The sequence below is a fragment of the Pteronotus mesoamericanus genome, unplaced genomic scaffold (assembly GCF_021234165.1).
Source record: "Pteronotus mesoamericanus isolate MK-2021 breed Mesoamerican mustached bat unplaced genomic scaffold, CSHL_Meso_final contig_73, whole genome shotgun sequence".
NCBI classification, from domain to species: domain Eukaryota; kingdom Metazoa; phylum Chordata; class Mammalia; order Chiroptera; family Mormoopidae; genus Pteronotus; species Pteronotus mesoamericanus.
Genome location: NW_026555245.1, coordinates 16,537,736 through 16,558,823, shown reverse-complemented (window position 1 = coordinate 16,558,823; position 21,088 = coordinate 16,537,736). Strand labels below are relative to the sequence as shown.

At 39.2% G+C, this 21,088-nt stretch overlaps 1 protein-coding gene across 1 annotated transcript in view; it reads left to right on the top strand.

The window, feature by feature from the left end:
* The window catches only part of PIP5K1B (phosphatidylinositol-4-phosphate 5-kinase type 1 beta), a 313,112-nt gene that overhangs the window by 161,892 nt on the left and 130,132 nt on the right, over positions 1-21,088 (top strand). Inside the window, exons 4-5 of the mRNA XM_054583051.1 lie at positions 3,746-3,876; positions 18,369-18,486. Coding sequence (XP_054439026.1) covers positions 3,746-3,876; positions 18,369-18,486 — 249 coding nt within the window. The remainder of the gene's footprint in view (positions 1-3,745; positions 3,877-18,368; positions 18,487-21,088) is intronic.

Sequence of the window (21,088 nt, the reverse complement as noted above, 5' to 3'; positions counted from 1 at the left end):
CACCCGTAAAATGGGTGTGGTTCTTGCTCATTTGTATGGTCCTTGAAAGGGCTAAACGAGGTTAGAGGTTCTGACAGAGGCAGCAGCGTACCTGTTTATAACTTCGACTCCAGAGCCAGACTGTCTAGGTATGCGTCCCACCTCCACCTCTCCACTGAGTGGCCTCGTGTAAGGGATTAACGCTTCCTGAGTCAGTAAAATGGAGGTAATAATAGTACCTCCCTCACGGGGTCGTTGTAAGGATAAAAAGAGTCTATATACCCAAAAGCACTTAAAACAGTGCCTGTCATTTACAGTAAACACTATAAGTATGTGCTATGATTATGATAGATTGTGATAATTGTGGTTATCCATCAAGTGTCTAGCACAAATATTAACTTTTCTGCAGTTTCTATTATTTCTCCATCAGAGCACTTGCTTTTTAAGGAACCGGAAGGGAAAAGTAATTGTATTACAAGTTTGCTTTCTGTTTTGACTAAACAGATGCCAACAGGGTCCTTTTTAAAAATCTTATTCCTTCACGGACTCAAATGTAATCTTTTGCCTAAGGAGAAAGATTTTTTTTTTTTTTTTTTTTTTTAGAGCAAGAACAAATTCTTGAGCCTCACCCCAGACCTCCTCAGTGAGAGATTCTGGCGCTGCAACCCAGCAGCCTGGTTTTGGTTTTGGTTTTCAATGTCCATTGACTTTTTTAAAACATTTTTTTTTTTAGAGTAGTGTAAGTTAACAAAAAAATTGAGAAGAGGATACAGAGAGTTCCCATATACCTTCTGCACATACACAGACTCCCCCACTATCAACATGCCTCACCAGAATAGTGCATTCGTCACCATTGATGACCCTACATTAACATATCATTATCACCCAAAGTCCATAGTTTACAGTAGAGTTCACTCTTGGTATTATACACTCTGTGGGTTTAGACAAATGTATAATGATATGTGTCCAGCGTTATAGTATCATCCAGAGTATTATCCTGGCCCTGAAAATCTTCTGTGTTCTGCCCAACCATCCCTTCCCTCCCCAACCCCTGGCAACCACCAATGTTTTCACTGTCTCCTTAGCTTTGCTTTCAGTCTGTTTTAATAAGTGTCCCAGTGACCCGCATGCTTCCTAAAGTTTGAAAACACCGGTTACAGACTCCTAAAACTTTGCCTACCTTCTATTGCCAGGAGGTGGGGGGCTCAACAAAGACTTGGGTACCCCATCCGTTTCATGGGTATTTCAGCCCAAGAAGTGTTAAGTGGCTGAATGAAGCAGAAATACAGATAGTCTGGAAAGCAGAATCAGGGGGGTGTGGGGAGGGAAAAAGCAAACTTTGAGAGCATGTGAGCCTGTTGATAGGCCTGGAACAGAATGTTTTGGGACTGGATCCTCTGGAAAGTGCTGATGTCACATGTACCATACTGCTCTGAGTGATGGCTAGGAAAAGGGACGCCCTTTGAATTTTTATGCAAGCTTAAAATTAGGAAAATCACGTCAAGTCCGAGCTGTTGGTACAAAAGGTCATGAATGCCAATTGGTGGCATTGCAGAGCTCAGAGAAGGAGTATTAAAATAGCAAATGTTTTGTTGTTTTAGTACTAGTTGCACTATGGCCTTGAGTCTCAGTTTTTTGGGGTTTTTTGTTTCTTGGGTTTTGTTTTGTTTCACCATCTTGTTGCCCTGTGATCTTAATTTAAAAGACCTATGGAAAAAGAAAAGCACCAAGCATTTTTCCACCTCCTGCAGGGAGGAGGGTAGATAGTAGGTAGTGGTCCTCAGACTAAGGACAGTGCAATATTTGCAGTGCAGTAAGCAAATCAGTTAAATGATGACTGCATGGGAAAGCGACAGTGGAGGTGACTGAGCAGGAATGATTGATTGTGGCCATTTTGGGTGACGTCAACACGTGTTTATTGGGGACCTAGCCCTGTGCCATATGTGATTTGTTTGAGGTTCAGCCCTGGGTGACTGAGGATTACAGTGCCTTAGGAAAAGAAACCAGTCTTAGAAGCGGGGTGGGAAAGTTGTAAAATGCTAGTTTGGTTTTGTATATACTGTGTGTGTGATGATAGAATAGCATCCAAATAGGTTTAAAAGGTCTGAGAGCCATATTCATAGAGATAGTTTTTGAAGCCATTAAGAATGGATTGATTATCTACATAATAAGGAAATCTGAGGGTCAAGGATCAAGCTTTTAGGAACACTGCAATTATAGCAAATAGAGTGAGAAGTCGGTGAAGAAATAAGAGACCACCAGAAAAGGCAGAAGTTGTCCCAAGACCATGTACCAGCATAGAAATCAAGAGGATATATATTTTTTTTAATTTTTTAAAAAGATTTTATTTTTAGACAGAGGGAAAGGGAGGGGGAAAGAGAGGGAGAGAAACATCAATGTGTGGTTGCCTCTTGCACGCCCCACACTGAGGACCTGGCCCAGAACCCAGGCATGTGCCCTGACTGAGAATCAAACCGGTGACGCTTTGGTTCGCAGGCTGGTGCTCAATCCACTGAGCCACATCAGCCATCAGCCGGGGTGAGGATATATATATATATATTTTTTTTTTTTTTTAAAGAAGAGAGATATGTTCTTTGATGTTGAAAGTGTGAAAAAATAAAAAAAATAAAGCATGTGTTGGCGGGGTAGGGGTAAGTAAAAATGTTAACTCAAAAAGAAAGTATCGATTTACAAAACAGATGATTTTAATTATATTCATTTAAGTCAGGGTTTCTTAGCCTCAGCGCGGTTAGTAGTTGGGCCAGTTAATGCCTTGTGATGAGAAGCTGTTCTGCGCATTGTAGGGTGTCGAGCAGCATCCCTGACCTCTACACACCTGACGCCACTAGTAATGCCTCCACCCCCAGTTCTGTCATCCAGAAAATGTCTTTGGGCAATGCCAGCTATTCTTGGTAGAGAACCACCAATTTCAGTATTTAGTTTCCTCCGTAGATGTCGTATTACAGTAGACACAGCAAGGCATAAAAATATGACAGACTTTAAACGTTCAGAAGAATGCATTCAGATTTTCCTAAATTGGTTTATTCTTCTATATCCCCTATTATAGTGGTTAAAACTAGACATATACATATTTATACATATATTCACATATACACGCATGTATACATGCTACATATACACATACATGTGACAATAAATCCCCAAGTTAATATTATGTAAATTTAATTATGGAGTGAATTTGGAAAAGTAGTAAATTGGATACACTGGTGATCCAGTGCTATGTGTTTTATCACAGATCAGTGTAGGAAATTTCGATTGTGGATCCATGACAATATTAGTAAGCAGTTTCCACAGTAAATTTTATGTATTCTAAAGACTCAGAATTATTTTTGCTCATTTTTTATGAAGATAAAATGTTCTTCCTGATCCATAGGTATATTATAGAACTTCTGATTTTTTTTAAAAGTGTGTACCATTTCTCTTTTGCTAGAAATTATGATGCTACATATTGCAAGTATTCTACCAAATTTCTAACTATAAATAAAAGATGGAGATTTGGGACTATAATTTGGCCTTAAAAACATTGGTAGGAAAGATTACCACATGAAAAATAGTTTCATGACAAGAAGGGTCATTAATGTTTGCAATAAACTCCCCATCAAAAGAAGCAGCCTGTCATTTTTCCAAACCCAGCTTCCTCATTGCTTAGGAACAACAAAGAAGATCTAAGCCTGTTTTGCTGCTGGTGACCTTGAACAAGGCCTGACCGTTGAGGCTAACTCTGAGACCCGTGTTTGCTTTGCAGACTGCATCATCTGCTATCAAAGGTGCTATCCAGCTGGGAATAGGATACACAGTGGGTAATCTCACTTCCAAGCCAGACCGAGATGTTCTCATGCAAGACTTCTACGTGGTGGAAAGTGTGTTCCTGCCCAGGTAAGACTTTTGTGTGTGTGATGATTTCCATGCTACAAAATCTTCCTTGGTACATTCCCACATTGAAGACTTTTCTACCAGTGCATGTGCAATGTACTGATGCACACGCTGGACTTTTATCAGGCCCAAAGCAACCCAACAGATGACTTCCTGTTGCATCAGGTGGCTTGCATTTTCTATATGGACATGGTAAATGGGTTTGTCCTGTGGGCCAGGTGTAATTAGTTGTGATAATGCCTGAAAGACCATATGAAGAAAGACTTTGAGATTCAGTGGGAAAGAATGCAGGCATTACTGAGTGATGCCTGCTTGGGCTTAGAATAAGAGGGCATCCAGGAAGCCGCAGCAGCTGTTAGGGTTGCTACCCCTAATTAAAAGGGAGGCTGGGAAGGTCACACTTGGCCCTGCATCTGAGTTCACTCATACACCTCCTTTTTAAACTTGACTCTTTCAACTTACCTTTCCTCAAGAAACTTTATGAGAATCCCAGTATTTTGATACCATATTTGCAAAAACACCAAGTTACCTGTATATGCCTCCTCTAATTTTATTGTATTTCGAAGGAAAAAAATCAATTCAACAAATAAACCTGAGACTGGATGTTAGCGATCATTACACAATTTAAATGTACTTAATTCCACAGCACTGTACACATAAAAATGGTTAAAATGGTAAGCTTTTTACTATGTCTGCTTTACCAAAATAAAGTAAACAAACAAAACATTTAAGTCTATTACTAGCTTAGTATAGGAAGAAAAGTAGTCATGATTAAATTGGAAATGTCGCCACTACCGATAGGTCATCTTTATATACATATGTGATTCTAGATACAGTATATTTTCTTAATATAAGTATGTGCTTTTACCTAAATATGTTTATTCATGGTCTAGCAAATAAAAATATTTTATTTTGGCGAGCTGGAAGTAAATTATTTTGTCTTTGGGACTCTGAGAATTGACTTGTCAGACACTTTTTTTTAAATGTTTCTTCAAAATAAGCCACTTTTGTTATTATTATTGGACTTTTTTTCAGTTAATTTTATTCCCTTTTTTTATTGATTATGCTGTTACAGTTCCCCAATTTCCCCCTTTGTCTCCTCTCCCAGTTTGCCCCCCTATTCCCGCAGTCGGTCCCCTCACCATTGTTCATGCCCATGGGTCATTCATACATAGTTCTTTGTCTAATTCCTTCATCTTCTTTCATCCTGTCCCCACCTTGCTCTCCGCCTCTGAAAGCTGTCAGTCCATTCCATGTTTCCATGCCTCTGATTCTGTTTTGCTCGTTAGTTTATATTGTTCATTATATTCCAGTTTTAAGTGAGATCATATGGTATTTTTCTTTCATTGACTCGTTTATTTCATTTAGTATAATAGTTTCCAGTTCCATTCATGCTGTCGCAAAAGGCAAGAATTCCTTCTTTTTTGCTGTTGCGTAGTATTCCATTGTATAAATACACAACAGCTTTTTTATCCACTCATCTACTGATGAGCACTAGGGCTGTTTCCAAATCTTGGCTATTGTAAATAATGTTATGAACATAGGGGTGCATATATTCTTTTAAGCTGGTGTTTTGGGATTCTTTGGACATGTTCCCAGAAGTGAAATCGCTTGGTCAAAAGGCAGTTCCATTTTTAACTTTGTGAGGAAACTCCATGCTGTTTCCCAGAGTGGCTGCACCAGTCTGCATTCCCACCAACAGAGTACTAGGGTTCCCTTTTCTCTACATCCTTGCCAGCACTAGTTGTTGGTTGATTTATTGATAATAGCCATTTTGGAAGGTGTGAGGTAATATCTGCCAAAATGGTTTTAATTTGCATCTCTCTGATGGCTAGTGATGTTTTCATGTGTCTAGGGTGCAATACTATAAAAATCCTAATGGAAAACATAGGCAATAAAATTTCAGATAACCTCACATAGCAATATTTTTGCCAATATATCTCCTAAGGCACTTGGAAACAAAGGAGAAAATTAACAAATGACTACAACACATCAAAAAGCTTCTGCACCGCTAAAGAAACCATTAGCAGAATAAAAAGGGAATCCACTGTATGGGAGAACATATTTGTCCATGATACATCAGACAAGGGTTTAATCTCCAAAATATATAAAGAACTCATACAACTGAACACCAGGAAGACAGACAATCCAATTAAAAAATTGGCAAAGGATCTGAATATATCCTGCTTCTCCAAGGAGGACTTACAGATGGCCCATAGACATAAGGAAAATGCTCAGTATCACTGGACTTGTGTGACACTGGCTGGGGTGACATTTTTACTCTTAGTGTTCTTGTTACCTTATTATTTTTTTTAATCTCCAGAAGAATGCTACTTATATTTATCTCTTTGTCCACTGTCAACTGCCTAGCAATAAAGCCTCTAAGTGACTATGACCCTGTAATCACAAAGGAGCCCATAAATAAATGAAAGTCAGCTATGAATCCAGGCAGCCTCATTTTCCTTAAAGATTCTCAGCTAAAGAATAAAGTTGATATATCAGAATTTTTGAAGTCGGCTTCTATAGGGTCCTTTATCAGGCACATGAACTAGTTTCTATACAGAAAATGGACAATCCCAAGGCCTAAGATACAATCCTGTTTGTTTATGACACTACTCTTCTTTCTATAGCTGGAAATTGTTCAGTGTTTTTAACAGTTCGTTTATCATTCCAAAACGTATGCATTAACTACATTTTTTTCTCTTTAAAATCATGAGGCCATGAATTTATCTTAATCTTTTGGTATGATCTTCTAGACTCATAATTGTCCTATAAATGTGTTTTTAGGATGTTGTAGCTCTCATTGTCTTCTAAGGCCTCTACTCAGACATGTCAACCTTATGTTTTTGTCTTCATCTACAGAGAAAAAGGAATGGGGACCTTTTGTGGGAGGGTGGCTGGCAGTGAGTTTGTGGTACTGGGAGCAGTTAGAGTTGAAGATGGTTTATAAAGAAGGGCAGGGTGCCCCATGCATTGCTGATCTCTTCTACTTACGTGTCCAATCAACGGGGAGAACCACTGAAGAGCACTGGGGAAAGTGTAGTCCAACATGTGGTCCCCCGACTTTCAGTATCAGCATCAGTTGGAACTTGTTAGAAATGCAGGTTCCTGGGCTTCACCCTAAATCAACTGAATCAGAAACACTGGAGGTGGGATCTGGGAATCTGTTGTAATAATCCCTGTAGATGATTCTAAGCACGTAAAAGTTGGAGAACCACTGGCCTAGCACATTACTTCCCATTTTAAAGGACAATCCTTCTAGTAAATACCAAATTTTGTTCTTAAACTTATTACATGATTCTTACAACTAATAAAACTCCAAGTGATTTTAAATTAATCTTAAATATTAGAATTATATTTAGCAACTAAATTATACATGACCCTGTATGAGATACTTTGCAATAAAGAGCACATAAATAAAGTCCTCCTAGGCACTTTCTTCTTTTATGATTTACTTTTCAGTTACATTTGATATACAATATTATATTAGTTTCAGGTGTGCAACATAGCAATTAGACATTTATACAACTTACAAAGTGATCACTCCCAATAAATCTAGTTCGCATCTAACATCGTACATAGTTATTAGAATATTATTGACTATATTCCCTAGGCTGTACTTTACATCCCTGTAAGTATTCTGTTAACCACCAATTTGTACTTCTTAATCCCTTCAACATTTTCACTCATCTCCCCAACCACCTCTTGTCTAGCAACCATCAAATCGTTCTCTCTCTATATATGAATGTTTCTGTTTTGTTTGTTCATTTATATTTTAGATTCAGCATATAAGTAAAACCATATGGTAGTTGTCTTTCTCTATCTGACTTATTTCACTTAGTACAATACCCTCTAGGTTCATCCATGCTGTTACAAAACAGCAAGATTTCTTTTTTTAAAAAATTTTTCGTATTATTTATTTATTTATAATTTATAACTCATGCTTATTTTAGTACAATTGTCTCAATTTTTCCCCCTTTACTCCCTCCCCCCATCTCACCCCCATCCGCTATTCCCACAGTCAATTCCCACTCTGTTGTCCATGTCCATGGGTCATTCATACATGTTCTTTGTCTAGTCCCTTCCCCTTCTTTCCACCATTGTCCTCTTTTCCCATCCCCTGTGGTCACTTTCGGTCTGCTCCATGTCTTCATGCCTCTGGTTTATTTTGTTCTTTAGTTTATTTTGTTGAATAGAGTCCCCTTATAGGTGGATCATATGGTATTTGTCTTTCATCAACTGGCGTATTTCACTTAATATTCTCCAGTTCCATTCATGTTGTTGCAAAAGGTAGGAATTCCATCTCTCTCTCTTTCTCTCCCTTTTTTCTCTTTCTTTTTCTTTCTTTCTTTCTTTCTTTCTTTCTTTCTTTCTTTCTTTCTTTCTTTCTTAATTACAGATTGATTTTATTTATTTTTTAAATGTCAAAGTTAACTATAAAATATTTTAAAAATTTAAATCCATTATGAAATCTCAGCAATTAAACCAACATGACACCAGCACAGAAATATAATTCAAGTAAATCAATGAAATATAATGAGCATTCTAAAGACAAATGTATATATTTGTCTAACATTGTAATATATGATTAAGTTGATATTTCAAATCAGTGGGTAAAATAAGGCTTATTCAACAAATAAAGAGCATGGACCACTATTACTTGAAATAAAACAAATATAGAGCCCTATTTCATACATTATACAAGAAGTATTAAGGTGAGTTAAAAATCAATATGTAGAATCTAAGGAGTTTTAGGAGAAAATACAAACTAATATTTTTCTTACTCTGAAGTAAAATATTCAAACCCAGAAGCTATAATGTAAAATATTGACAATATGACTACATTAAACATTTAAGACTATATAGTAATATACATATAAAAAAGTTAAAGGACAAGTAATAGAATAGGAAATTATTTGCAATACATCTAAAAAAACGGTTATCTAAAACACAATCAGATTAATATGTCTTAAAAAATATTGGTAATATCAAGTATTGGCAATTGTGAAAGGAACTGGGTATTCGTAGTCTCTTTTTCTTCATCTTAAAGCAGTCCCTTTAGCATATTTTGCACTGCTGGTTTGGTGGAAGTGTATTCTTTTAGCTGTCTTTTGTCTGGGAAACTCCTTATTTCTCCTACCATTTTAATTGAGAGCCTTGCCTGGGTAGAGCAGTCTTGGTTGCAGGCCTTTGCTTTTCATTACTTGGAATATTTCTTGCCAGTCCCTTCTGGCTTGCAGTGTTTCTGTTGAGAAGTCAGCTGCTAGCTGTATCAGGGCTCCCTTATATGTTACTACCTCTTTCTCCCTTGCTGCCTTTAGGATTCTCTCTTTGTCTTTGATATTTGCCATTTTAATGATGATGTGTCTTGGAGTGGGCCTCACTGAGTTCTTCTTGAATGGGACCCTCTGTGCTTCCTGGACTTGTGTGACGTTTTCTGTCCTCCAATTAGGGAAGTTTTCCATCATTACTTTTTCAAACAGGTTCTCTATCCCTTGCTCCTCTTCTTCTCCTTCTGGTATCCCTATTATATGGATATTATTACGTTTCAGGTTGTCCTGCATTTCCCTAAATGCCTCTTCATTCTTTTTAAGTCTTTTTCATTTCCTTGCTCCTTCTGGGAGCTTTTTTCTACCTTGTCCTCCAGCTCTCTAATTCGATCCTCTACTTCATCAAGCCTGCTTTTGAGTCCTTCTACTGCGTTCTTCAATTCAGAAATTATATTCTTCATTTCCCCTTGTCTCTTATTGATCGTTTCTATGACCTTTTTCATGCTGGTATAGTTTGCAGTAAGTTCCTCGTAGTTTCCCTGTAGTTTTTGGTAATTCTCTCTGAGCTCACTGAGCTCATTGAGCTTCCTTGGAACCGTAGTTTGGAACTCAATATCTGATAGTTTACTTGCCTCTATTTCATTTAGTTCTCTTTCTGGGGATTCCTCCTTTCTCTTCGAGTGGGGGGTGTTTCTTTGTCTTCACATTATTTGTGAGACTCTTCTTTTTTTGCTTCTGCTTCTTAAGTTGATCTATCTTGATTTCCTGACTCTGTAGCGTCAACTTCTATGGTAAGAGACCGCTGTTTTTACTTTCTGGATCTGCCTCTGATGATGTCAGATGTCGTCCCTGTCTGACCTTAAGCAATCTGTTCGAGACTTCCAGGAATCTAGTGTTTGTGACTGTCTCCTTCAGCTGTTAATCTAGTCACTCTGCATTCAGCAGGCTGATTTAGACAGCACAGAGCACGGGGGTGGGAGGCAGGGGGAGTCCCTCCTGGGGGCAGGATTGTTGGGTCCTCTCACACTGCTGCCACTCGGGGGGATTGGTCTCTGCCTGAGCAAGATGGCTGCTGCCGCATGGGGGATGAGTGAGCACCGAGATCCCATCGGGTACTCTCTCAGTTCTCTCCCCAAAGCCTCCTTCCCCAGTCTCTCCTCAGGTATCTTCAGCCCACTCTGCATTGACTTTGCCAGAGACCAGGATAAGTGGCTGCAAATAAAAATTTATGCATTGGCCCTTTTAAACGGCTCTTTGCGTCTCCAGCTGCCTGTCTCTAGCAGAGAGCAACCCTGCTGCTTTTTACAGCTTGTTGTTATCTCTGTACTTTTTTGGGCTCTGGTGCTATCGGCTAGAGATCCACACTTTTGGTTTAGACCCCGCTCTTCTCAGGGGGCTCCAACTGGCCGTTTCAATATCCTTCTGGTGCTGCCACCTGTGGGCGCCCCACCCGCCTTCTCAGGTCTGTACCGCACTCCTTACCGGTTAGATTGCAGTAAAGCCGATTCTTCTGTCTCCAAGGTTACAAGGCTCCTCTCTCGCTATTGTTCAATTGTTTGTTCCAGGTGATTTCTCCACAATTTAGTTGTAATTCCAGGTTGGTCCTGGGAGGAGGTCAGTGTGACGTCCACTCACTCCTTCGCCTTCTTGATTCTCCTAGGAACATTTTCAAGATTTCATTTTTTTTATGGCTGAATAATACACCATTTTGTGTATATACCACATCTTCTTAATGCATTCATCTGTTGATGAATACTAGGTTACTTCCATATCTTGGCTATTGTAAATAAGGCTGCAATGAACATGGGGGTGCATATATCTTTTCAGATTAGTGTTTTGGATTTCTTCAGATAAATAGCCAGCAGCGTAATTGCTGGGTCATATGGTAGGGGTTTTTTTTTTAATTTTTTGAGAAACCTCCATACTGTTTTCTATAGTGGCTGCACCAATTTATAATCCTACCGAAAGTGCACAAGGATTCCCTTTTCTCCCCACATTCTCACCAACACTTACTTGGTTATTGGTATATTGATTATAGCCATTCTGACAGGTGTGAGGTTATATCTAACTGGTTTTAATTTGCATTACCCTGATGATTAGTGATCTTGAACATGATTTCATGCTTATTCAGGTCCTGTTCCCATTTTTTAATCAGATTGTTTGTTTGTTTTGTTATTGTATTATTTCCTTACATATTTTGGGTATTAACCCCTTATTGTATGTGTCACTGGAAGATATTTTCTCCCATTCAGTAGATTGTCTTTTTGTTTTGTTTATTGTTTCTTTCACTGTGCAAAAATTTTTAGTTTGATGTAGTCCCATTTGTTTATTTTTCTTTTGTTTCCCTTGCCTGAGGAGACACATTAAAAAAATATTGCTAAGAGTGATATCAAAGAGTTTACTGCCTATGTTTTCTTCTAGGAGTTTTATGATCTCAGGTCTTACATATAATCCATTTTCAGTTTATCCTTATATTTGGTGTAAGAAAACAGTCTAGCCTCATTTTTTTGCATATATATGTCCAGTTCTCCCAACAATTTGTAGAAGATACTGTATTTACCCTCATTGTGTATTCTTGCCTTTTTTGTCATAGATTAATTGACCATAGGAACTTAACTCTTGTTTATATCAATTAGCCTAGTCTAAAATTAGTTTTGTTATACGTGGTTTCTCAGCAGTTCCAAGAACCTATCAATGATGTTAGGTGAGGACTTACTGTAGTTCCTTCTTACTGTAAGCAATCAAAAGACCGCAAAAAGTGATGAATAAATTCAGTGTTGTGATTGTGCCAATGGCTTCAGTGTGGTATACACATGACAAAACTAATGAACTGTGCACTTTATTGTATTTCAGTTATACCTCAGTAAAGCTGCCAAATGATACTTCCTCCTTACCCACCCATACTTTTAGACTTGCCTGGGAGGAGCATGAGGGAAAGTAGGGTGGACTGGTTCTTGTAAGCAACTGAAATGTTCTGAAGCCTCCAGTGGCTCTAAAATCCAGTGAGTCCATCCGGATTATAAAGAGAAGTAATTGCTTAGGGTGCCTTGAGATGTTTTCATTATTATTGCTGTGAAGCTACGAAGTCTGTTTCCCTTAGCAACCAAATGTATTATTTTTTCATTTATTTGAAAATGGCTCAAAGTTATTTTTAGATATTATTTATTTGTTCTACAGATTATTTCCTTTTACAGATGGAAAAAGCTCTGGACCTGATTAAAATTTGCAGAATAATATAAACGCCCTTTCATGATTTGGTTCCATGATCTTCCAAAATTACAAAGTAGATATGTAGGGAACCATGATCATATCTTAATATTTTGACCCCAGATTCTGTGCTGCAATCAAAGGTTATAATAAATTTTCATGTGCAATTGGGATTAGGAGGAAAGGATGTTTCAGACGGTTTGCACTGTGTTTTAGGTACTTAGTTAGTAGTTGCAACAAATGTGGCAAAAAGAGGTAAAGAGTGTAAGTACCAACTATGAACCAAGCAGAGTTTTACTCATATATTTATATGATATATAATATTAAATCATTATTATTACCATTCATCTTTACCAAAAAAACCATTTTACATATAAATTAACTAAGGCCATGAGATACTTACTGGCCTAATCCAAAGCCATTCAACCAATAAATGGTAAAGCCAGGATTTGAATAAGGGGTGGCTGGCTCCGAAGTTTTCTTTTTCCCTACACTATGCAGTAAAGCATAGGAACAGCATTTCTGCTCTTTTGTATCAGAAAAAGTATCCAGCATTCACCTTAGAATTACAAACCTAAGTCTGCCTCTCTGGCGCCTCTTTGACAATTGACAAGCAGCTCTGGTCCATTCCTCGGCTCCCCTCTGGGAGGCCCCTTCAGTGCTTCTCTGTGACAGGAAACACGGTTTGAAGGCTGGTAGTGAAAGTGACATATCTTTACACTTCAAAAATAGTCATCTAACTGAAGAATTTATAAAAACTCTCCTGTGTTTTAATCGCCTCACTTGTAAAATGGAGTTGAGCTCACTGTGCAAGATGGACTGGCCATGGCTTTGATGGACGTGTTCAGGATTTTATTTGAATAGTGAGGGAGTCTCATTGTGGGAGAGAATGCCGCAGAACTACTGTGAGGGTAAACCGTAAGCCTAAATGACAGGCGAAGGTCCGTGTTAAAGGTTTATGTAAGTGTTGGCAGGTATCAGTGCAAGGTATGATTTGGACACACTAGCCAACTACCTGAATTTCAAGTAATGCTGACAGAAACACATCCAAGAATTGTATCTGTACCATGGAGTCAGCACCCTGCGACCCGCAGCACGAATTCGGCTCTTTGCCTCTTTGTGTACACAGTTCAACTGGAACACAGCCAAGGCCAGCCACATACGTACTACCTGTTGCTGCTTTTCCACTGCAACAGCAGAGTTGAGTAGCTACAACAGAGGCTCTAAAAAGATTCCCAGCCCCTGATCTCTACAGACATTCTGCACCAAGTTTTATGTATATGTGGCTAGAATACAAAACTGCCACCATGTCCCCCTCAGGATTAGGTTGCTGGGCAAGCCAATAATATGATGTCCCTTCAAGTCAAAAGTCTTTAAATATTTGCTCAGCCTACATGCTGGGAATGGGGAAAACCCGATTTCCTATCAATAAAAGTTACATGCTTCTTCTTTTAGTTCAAAATAAGAGTTATTGCATGTCCTGAGTATTATATAACATTTTAACTTAGTTGAAATTGCCTTCAAAGCACAATTTCCTGGTATGGCAATAACTACTTGAAAAGTTTTTCCATTTAAATACTCAATGATAGCACAGATATACAGTAAATGACACCCCAGAATGCATTACTTTGTTCCATAATTTCAGCTAGCCTCAGCTACTGACTTTCAAAGAGCACTGTCAGCTGACTGGCCTCCAAAGATGACGCCATGCCTACTGCACAGGGCCGCTCTGTAGAGGGAGGCTGGCACTGGTGAGGAGGAGGTCTTTTGTTTTGCTTTGTTTTTCCACTCAAGAGCACTATCTAATTTGGCAAAAGAAACGACCAATTTCTATTTCATATGTGGAAACTTAAAGGAGCTCCACCTTACCTGAATTGGCAGCGGCATTTACTGATACCTAAGGCTGCTTCTGCAGACTGTGACTTGCCTGGGTGCCAGCACTAGTTTGTTGTTGAACTGTGGTAGTGTCGCTTGTCCAACTGTATTGCCACTTAAATTTTCTTAGACTCAGTATCACTGTCTGTACATCAGGACAGAGCACCCTTCACTGTCCTGTCTCATGGGACTTGTGGTCTTGCTTGTTATGATGGTTAATTTTATGAGTCATTGGGACTGGCTGTGGAATGCCCAGATAGCTCATAGAACACTATGTCTGGGTTGTTCGTGAAGGTGTTTCCAGAAGAAATTAAACATTTGAATCAGTAGACTGAGAAAAGAAAATCACTTCACTAATTCAGAGGGGCATGATCCAATCTGTTAAGGGCCAGAATAGAACTAGAAGATTTCCAAAGGGCTGATTCACTTTCTGCTGAGTGGAGATGCCCATCAACTTTTGCCCTCCGACATCGGCTCTCCTGGTCCTTGGGCCTTCAGACTGAGGTCAGGACTTAAATCATTGTCTCCTCTGGTTCTCAGACCTTTGGGTTTGGACTAGAATCACACTACCAGCTCACACGGGCCTCCAGCAGGCAGGTAGCACATCATGGAACTTCTCAGCCTGCACAGTTGCATGAGCCAGTCCCTCATGGTAAGTCTGTCACCTAGGAGTTGCTGATTCACTAGTTTCATCCAGAGACCTAACCACACTACTGACTGTTACAATTTGAAATCAAGGGAGCACGCCATGTATAAGATGCTGCTTATTCTTGGTGAAATAAGAGAAAAGGATAAGAGAGGAAGTACTGTTCTTTATTCTAAATTTCTTCCTGCTTTTATGGTATTAACATACCCTTTCTTTTATAACTTGATGGGGCTAGTACTGTGGGTTTGCTTAATTGTGTAGGTTGTTACTTGGGAACATAAAGTTGGAAATTTTATGTTGACCTCCAAATTTTTATTGTTGAAATTTTACTGGCTCATGGGATTCAGACACCCAGAACCACTGCTGAAAACCTCACAGCTAAAATTTCCAAAGCCTCTATTTTAATGCCAAGAGAGAAAAGTGGATTTTTTGTTCCCTCAGACACTATAGAACATAAAGTCATTGAAGGAACTTGGTGTAAATCTTAACTTGTGGGGAAGTCAGCCCTTCCGCAGGGGATTTTTGCTGAGTAGACCTAGGTGCTGGCCACAGGCTTCTGATGCAGAATACCCAAGCTCAGGCAAGGAGAGTCCACAGGAGTCTTTAGTGGGACCGTTCCCCTGGCCAGCGGACTCATGTGGACTCTAGTTGTATTTAACCACCTTAACTATGCATTTTATTTTTTTAAAAGGATTTTATTTGTTTAGAGAGAGAGGAAGGGAGGGAGAAAGAGAGGGAGAGAAACAACAGTGTGCGTTTGCCTCTCTCATATCCGCAGCTGGGGACCTGGCCAGGAACCCAGGCATGTGCCCTGACTGGGAATCGAACTGGCGACCCTTTGGTTCGCAGGCAGGCACTCAGTCCACTGAGCCACAACGGCCAGGGCGTAGCATTTTATACACATGTGGAGGAGCCTGTGTTGGATATCTGTGGACCAGCGCCCATGCCCACAGCCAGCAGGTCTGCCAATGCATGACCTCAGAAAACTCAGGTTGGTGTCTGCTGGCTACTCCTTGCTGGGACTGCTGTTTGGTTCTGCTCTTTTGCATTGTACTCCTGACAAACTCCAGCTGGGGCCAACAGTCCCATTAATTTTCATTTCCTTCAGCAGAGCTTCACTCATGCCAAGTTGGTATTTGTTATTCACTGGAGCAGCTTAATATGCAGAAGCAACCCCTCCTGCTGTGGTACTGAGCATGCTGTGCTCTGTTTTTTGGGGCGGTGGGGAGGTGTATAAGGTTATGGCTTCTAACCCTAACTTTTAAAAATGTTTTAATGTTGTGAACAATAATACATAGAAGGGTTTATCCTCCTGATTCTTTCAAAAAGAAAACTGTGAAAAGTGTCCCTTTGGTCCCTGTGCCTTTTCAGCCAGTGCCCAAAGCCACTTGTCACTGTTACTAGGGGGTATGTTTATCCTTCAGGGATTTTTTATGCATATACCTGCCAAAAATTTTTCCTTTCCTTTTGTATACAAATGGTGGCATGCCACACGCAGTACCTGTATCATGATTCTTTCACTTTATTCTAGAGGTCTTGCTGTGTCATTACATATTAAGCCGCCTTGGTTTTTGTTTGTTTGTTTGTTTTTAATATCTGCATAGTATCCCAGTGTGTGGTTGAACCATAATTAATCTGACCAGTCCCATATGAGAGACATCTAGGTTACTTGTAATCCTTCATCCTCACAAACAATGCTATAATGAATAAGCAGGTATATGTGTCATTTTGTACTTGTGCTACTTTATCTGTCACATAAATTATAAGCATGCATTTGCTGAATCAAAGAGTTACGTATACTTATAATGTTGACAAGTTGTGAAAATATTCCCACTAAACATGTCTCAGAATGCCAACTTCCCTTGAGCTATCCCAAAATTTTGGACTTTGGTCAATCTGATAGGTAAAATGTCCTCTCAGTGACATTTAATTTTCATTATTTTATTTTGAATAAGGTCAGACAACTTTTCATTTGTTTAAATCATGTATATTTCCATTTCTCTAAAGTGCCTGATCATATCTCTGGCTTTTTTTTTTTTAATTAATGTTTTTTGTCTTTTTCGTTAGTGGAAACTGGAGCTCTTTATATTGGGAGATTAGCACTTTGTGACATGTGTTACAAATATTTTCCCTTTTTATCATTGTTTTTGTTAATGTCTGGTCAACTCATTCTTCATGTGAAGTGCTCAAGTCTGGATTGTTTCTTATCATCATACAGCCTCAGTATCCAAACACACTGAGGGGCTTCCCACATGCCGGGCACTTGGCCATTCACGTTTCCATTCCTTTTGTCATTTCATTTCTAGAGCTACAGGACCCAGCCCCAGGAAACAACTTGTAAATGGTAGAGCTGGAACTCAAACCCAGTTCTTCCTGGACTGCGAGGTGTTACGAGCATCTTAACTACCACACTGGATGACCAGTGTGATTTAAGAGAGTGCAAACTAGTCTTAGTATTCGTCAAAGGAACACAGTCTTATTTGACTGTGTGGTATCATGAAATCAGACCAAGATAAACTTCCATAGAGTTTCGATGTTCCATATAGAACATGGCAAAAAGAGTTCTTAAACCTCCATGTAAAATCATATTATTCCACTGCATTGTTCTAATTTTTCACAATGAAAAATTTAAGTATAGGCAGATTAGGTGACTTCTCTGATGTCATGTGAAATTTATTATTATATGTAGAAGAAAAGTGAAGCGAATGGTAAACATCATAAACATCAAAATTCAGGCCAATGGGTACCTCCAAGGGGAAAGAGGAGTATAAGATCAGAAAAAAGTATTGAAGGGATTCAACTATATGGATACATTTTATTTCTTAATCAGCATTTGGGGGTCATGGATATTCACTGATTTATACTTTACAACTTCCATATGTCATAAATATTGCAAAAAAATTCAAAGATGAACCCAGAAAAGGGGGGGGGGATAAAATGATGTATGTGAGAATGGAAATAAGGTTTTAAAATCCCTACAAAATTTAACATCTCTTTTCTTGTAATTATTGATTTAAGAAAGGTCCCATTCATTTGTAGTTTGATGGTTCTGTCTGTTGATGAGATATTTTAAAAATTATTTTACTCATTCCTACTTAAAAGTATTTATCCAGTGTTCAAAATTCATGGTCAGAAAATACCTTTCTGAAATTGTTCCACACACTAAATCCTGGATCTGATGCCTGAAGCAAGTCAACCATGGTTTCACCAGAGAAGATGGATTGATTTCCCCAGGAAGGAAGCGCAGGGGGATAATGAAAAGTTTTCAGGCTAAAGACGCAGTGTGATTGGCAGGGAATGCCTGCTTGGAGTGGCCCTTGCTGAGTTAGCATCTGTTTTTACCTGATGGCTACTGGCCTTTGTAACATGAGCTTCAAGAGACTCACTCTCAGTGGGTGTTTCTTATAGAGGGGAAATTGACCCTGCTATAGAATTCGAAGTCCAAATTGCCTTTGCTAATGTTCTCTTTCTTATTCTTTTTAATATTTTAACTACAGTGAAGGGAGCAATCTGACCCCAGCACATCACTACCCAGACTTCAGATTTAAGACATATGCTCCACTAGCATTCCGTTATTTCAGAGAACTTTTTGGTATCAAGCCTGATGATTACTTGGTAAGAACCTATAATTTTCCTTCCTTTTCCAGAAATGTGGGATGTAAACATTTGCCTCATTGCAACAGTAGCAAGCGACTTATGTCTCTTATTTTATAAAGCTCTGGAACATAGTAAAGGCTCTGAGTGCCATAATGATTGTAAATTTAGCTTCAGAACATGTGATTTGACTGCAGTTTTTAACTGATGTAGCTACAAAATCTGCCATGGTAATTGATACTTAAATAACTGTAGCATTGGGTGCTACTTCAGATAACTATTCCAACAGATTTATTAGAATTAGTTCTAAATACTCCTGTGATTTTTGCTGATTGGATTCTATTTGAAAGCCTATTTTAATAGCCTTATTTACATCATTCATCTTAAACCTGCCTTGGTCCACAACTGTTTTCTCCTTGACTTAATATCATTTTAAAGAAACTGGATAGTTCTCAAAAATCTCTTTATGCAGGCTCTTCTTTAAATGTGTTTTGATTTGGTACAAGGGCATGTTTTATCATTAAATTTATCATTTCTCCCTGTGTTCCTTCTGGCATGCAGCAGGTACAAACACACCGGCCTTTTTGTAAGGTAGTGTGCTGTGACCTCGGAGTTTTACCTTATCCCTGTTCAGTCAGGAACTTCCTCTCTGTTTCAAGAGGAAAATGGTTTATTGCATAATTTTATCACGGTTAACACCCTGGAACTCTTCAAAATCAGTTTTGAAGAAGCTATAGGAAAGATGCCATCAAACATGTATTGTTCATCTCATTCCAAATGATATTAATAAGACCTGAGCTAGATCCTGGAATAATGCTTTGCCCAGGAAGTATAACAACATTTGTCTCTTGTAACAGAGAGTATTTAAAATGGATCTTTTAATTTCAGTATAATGTAAATGATTAAATTCCAAGCTGATTCTCTTGTGCCAGTGGAAACCTGTGAATGACCCTCTTCTTTAGTTCGGCCTTAAGAACATCATACGACTTCTGCCAGAGGAGACAGTACTGGCTCCTCAAGACACATTAGTAAGTCTTTAGAGAGCAGGGAGAGCCGAATGGAAAGTCCGCGGGCACCCTGCTGTCCTGAAATGTGCGTCCGTGTAGCTCTCCGCCTTACCACCGCCCTTTGACTGCGCTGTCAGGTGCCTCTACCCACCATTATCAGCCCTGCCATCCCAACCACACTCAAGTACACACACACACATTCAGCATGAGCATGCGTGTGTGTGTGTCTTAGGTAAGATTCTTTGTTTTCTAGCCATTCTGTCATTACTGAGTGTTAGTGTCATTCAAGGAATGCGTTTGGGGAACCTAGTGGGGCCTTAATATTGTCTTACTAAAAACAAGATCAGTCCCTCATCTTTTGTCACCCATTAGACACTAGCGGATTCTCTTTCTGAATTTCCTTGGGCTTCTGCCAACAAAGGAGGTACCACAGACTTACATCTCATACCGCAGATCCAGTGAGTGCAATGAGATGGTAGCCTGTCTCCCCTTCACCCAAGTAGGACTCTTTCCAGCCCCTCTGTGGCCTCTGACCTCCAGACTGCGAAGCCCGTGCTGTCATCCATTCCTTCTCACGGAGTTACTCTCTTTTGGGAAGACCCATTTCTGAACAAGTTCTCGTGTTGCTTTTACATTAATGAGCCTTTAAACTGGAAAAGTTACTTTCATAATGAGGTTGGGGTAGTTGCATAAAAACATAGAAGCACAGGAGCATAGAAGACTAAGCTAATGGCTTCTGGGAGCAAAAGCCTTCCTTCATGTACCTGGCAAAGGTAAAGTAGTCATTGGGTATTTTGAATACCTATTGTAACTAAAATACTTTGCTCATAATCATAGGAAGATTTAAAGCATTATAACTCATGGTACTCAGAGAACTTAGAATCCAGTTGGAATGATGATTGGTTTATGTGGGAGACCCACCATTCTACCAGGCAGGAAATTAAAAGTAAGTAAGAAGACTGAAAGGACACTTTAAAAGCTCCAGGATTTCAGAGGAGGGAGGGGTCTCTCTCTGTTGGGTTGACGATTGAGAGGGCTTCTTATGGGCTATGGGCATGGTGTGAGTCAACTGTGATTTTTAAAATTACAAGGGACTTGAGTAGGTGGAAAAGAAGGCAGAGCTTTTGGAAGAGGCCAGCAGGAGGTGACTGTGATACCCGAGGTACAAAGGCATTAAGTATTTAGCAGGACTTTGAGCGGGCGGTGTGGCAGGAGGGGGAGGTTTTGATCAAATGTATTAGAAAGATAGGGCCAGATAATTCAAAATAGTTGGGGTTGTTTTTTTTTAATTTCTAGGAAATTAGTGAAGTGTAAAGACTAACTGGTTATTTGACAATGCTGAACTCTTTTTTCACGGGGTGATGGTATTGTGCTTCTGTCTTAAAGGAGGAGTCCTTGTGTTTTGGAGACATATACTGAAATTTCTATGGATGAAGTGATTTGGTGCCTGGGACTTGCTTCAAAAGAATATGAGGGAAGGAGGCAGAGAGTGGCTAGAGGTCTAGAGAAAACAAAATTGGCCATGAGTTGATACTTGCTGAAGCTGAAAGACACATGGATATTGATTATACAGTTCTCTTTACTTTTGTTTATATGTGAAATTTTCCATAATGAAA